This window comes from Myotis brandtii, unplaced genomic scaffold (assembly GCF_000412655.1).
Source record: "Myotis brandtii unplaced genomic scaffold, ASM41265v1 scaffold633, whole genome shotgun sequence".
Lineage (NCBI taxonomy): Eukaryota > Metazoa > Chordata > Mammalia > Chiroptera > Vespertilionidae > Myotis > Myotis brandtii.
In genome coordinates this window covers 2,627,987-2,629,783 of record NW_005370423.1, presented here as the reverse complement: position 1 = coordinate 2,629,783, position 1,797 = coordinate 2,627,987, and the positions used below count along the sequence as shown (strand labels likewise).

The 1,797-nt window shown below is 61.8% G+C and overlaps 1 protein-coding gene across 1 annotated transcript in view; it reads left to right on the top strand.

Moving 5' to 3' along the window:
- The window catches only part of PAPD5 (PAP associated domain containing 5), a 37,690-nt gene that overhangs the window by 2,916 nt on the left and 32,977 nt on the right, over positions 1-1,797 (top strand). Inside the window, exons 3-4 of the mRNA XM_005880308.2 lie at positions 619-665; positions 1,660-1,780. Of these exons, the coding sequence (XP_005880370.2) occupies positions 619-665; positions 1,660-1,780 (168 nt within the window). The remainder of the gene's footprint in view (positions 1-618; positions 666-1,659; positions 1,781-1,797) is intronic.

Below are 1,797 nucleotides of genomic sequence, written 5' to 3'. Positions count from 1 at the left end.
CCCCCCCCCCAGTGTCTTATGTCCATTGGTTATGCTTATATGCATGCATACAAGTCCTTTGGTTGATCTCTTACCCCCCCGCCTGCCCCCCCACCCTCCCCAGCCTTCCTGCTGTAGTTTGACAGTCTGTTCGAGGCAACTCTGCCTCTGTATCTATTATTGTTCAAAAGTTTATAATGGTCTCTATTATCCATGAATGAGTGAGACAATTTTCATTCTCACTACTGGTGAGTGCTCCTGGCAGATGGTGGGTGCAGACCAGGGGTGCTGCTCACACCCCACAGGGCCCAGGACAGCCCCCCCCCCCCCCCCCCCCAACTGAGAATGATCTGCTCCACATGTCAGGATGCTGAGGTTGCGACCCCAACCTGAGCTCCACGTCTTCCTCCTGCGGCGACGCTTCCTCCAGTGACCGGGGGCAGGGACTGTGTTTGGGGGGCAGACACCAGTGTCAGAGTGTGTAACTGTCCGAATGCCTGCCTGTGCTCCCTGGAGCGTGGTGGGGAGAACCCGCTGCAGTGCTCAGAGGCGCCAGCAGAGGGCAGCAGACACCGGCCTTTCTCCGTGGCTGGTGGCTCTCAGCTGATGGCATGGAACCGACTGTCGTTTCTGTTTCAGGTCCAGATATTTGGGAGCTTCAAAACGGGCCTGTACCTACCCACCAGGTGAGTGCACGGCGCCTTCGGGGTGGGCCTGGCCCTAGGGTGCATGTTTGGCCTGTTGGATTGTAAGCGTAGAAACAAAGCGGACGATGAAGCGGACATTCACATTCCTGTTTGCGATGTGGATCCCCGGGGGTGGATGTCACGCCGACCGCTGTCAGCAGGCGCACAGGTCCCGCCTGCATCGTTGTGGTGGGTGGACGGGGCGCCCATCCGGGCGCAGCTCAGGTCCTCTGTGCGGTGGGGAAGGTTCTGCTCGCCTGCCCACAGCCCAGCAATGGGGCTATCGCTGGCCCCCCAGACCTCAGCCCGTCCCCTAACCACTCACACGCCAGGGGGGCCTTTGGGTGAGGCACCTGCGTGTACTGGGGGCCATTTCACTAGGAGCTGCACCGTGACCCCGAGTTCAGCACCTGACCCAGTGGGTGGGTCCCCCCCCAGCCAAGGCCGTAGCGTCCACTCGGGTTCACTAACACTTGTGCCTGTCGCGGTGCTGGGCCCCGCAGAACCCCGAGTCACCCTTCCTAACAGGGTCATTGCACTTGTGAGTGGTTGGTGCCTTCACATCATCCCGAGGTGAAAGGGCACAGAAATAACCGCAGGGAAGGGCTGCAGGCCTCTGACCGGGAGGGGCGCTGGGCAGTCCTGGCGTCTCCTTCCGGACGGCGGTCGGGCCGAGCGTGGGAGAGGGCGCGTGCGGGTGTCTCCTCCTCGTTTACACGGTGGCGGCACCTTGTCTTGCTCTCACTGACGCACAGCTCTCAGCCAGAGTCTTCAGATTCTAGCCCCAGAGCTGGACGAACAGGAACCATTGGGGTCTTTTTGAGGTTCTGCTTTCACAGTCGCCTGTCCCCGGGGCCTGGCCTGAGTGAAATGACTCAGGAGGCGGCTGTTAAAGTCACCAGCCCCCTCCTCGGGGCCGGGAGAGCGGGCGGTGTGAGGGTCTCAGGCCGGCGGGCCTCGCGCTCACGGGAACGGCCCCTCTCCCTCTGCCCAGTGACATCGACCTGGTGGTGTTCGGGAAGTGGGAGAACCTCCCGCTCTGGACCCTGGAGGAAGCTCTCCGGAAGCACAAGGTCGCCGACGAGGATTCGGTGAAAGTCCTGGACAAAGCCACCGTGAGTCCCCCGGCCCC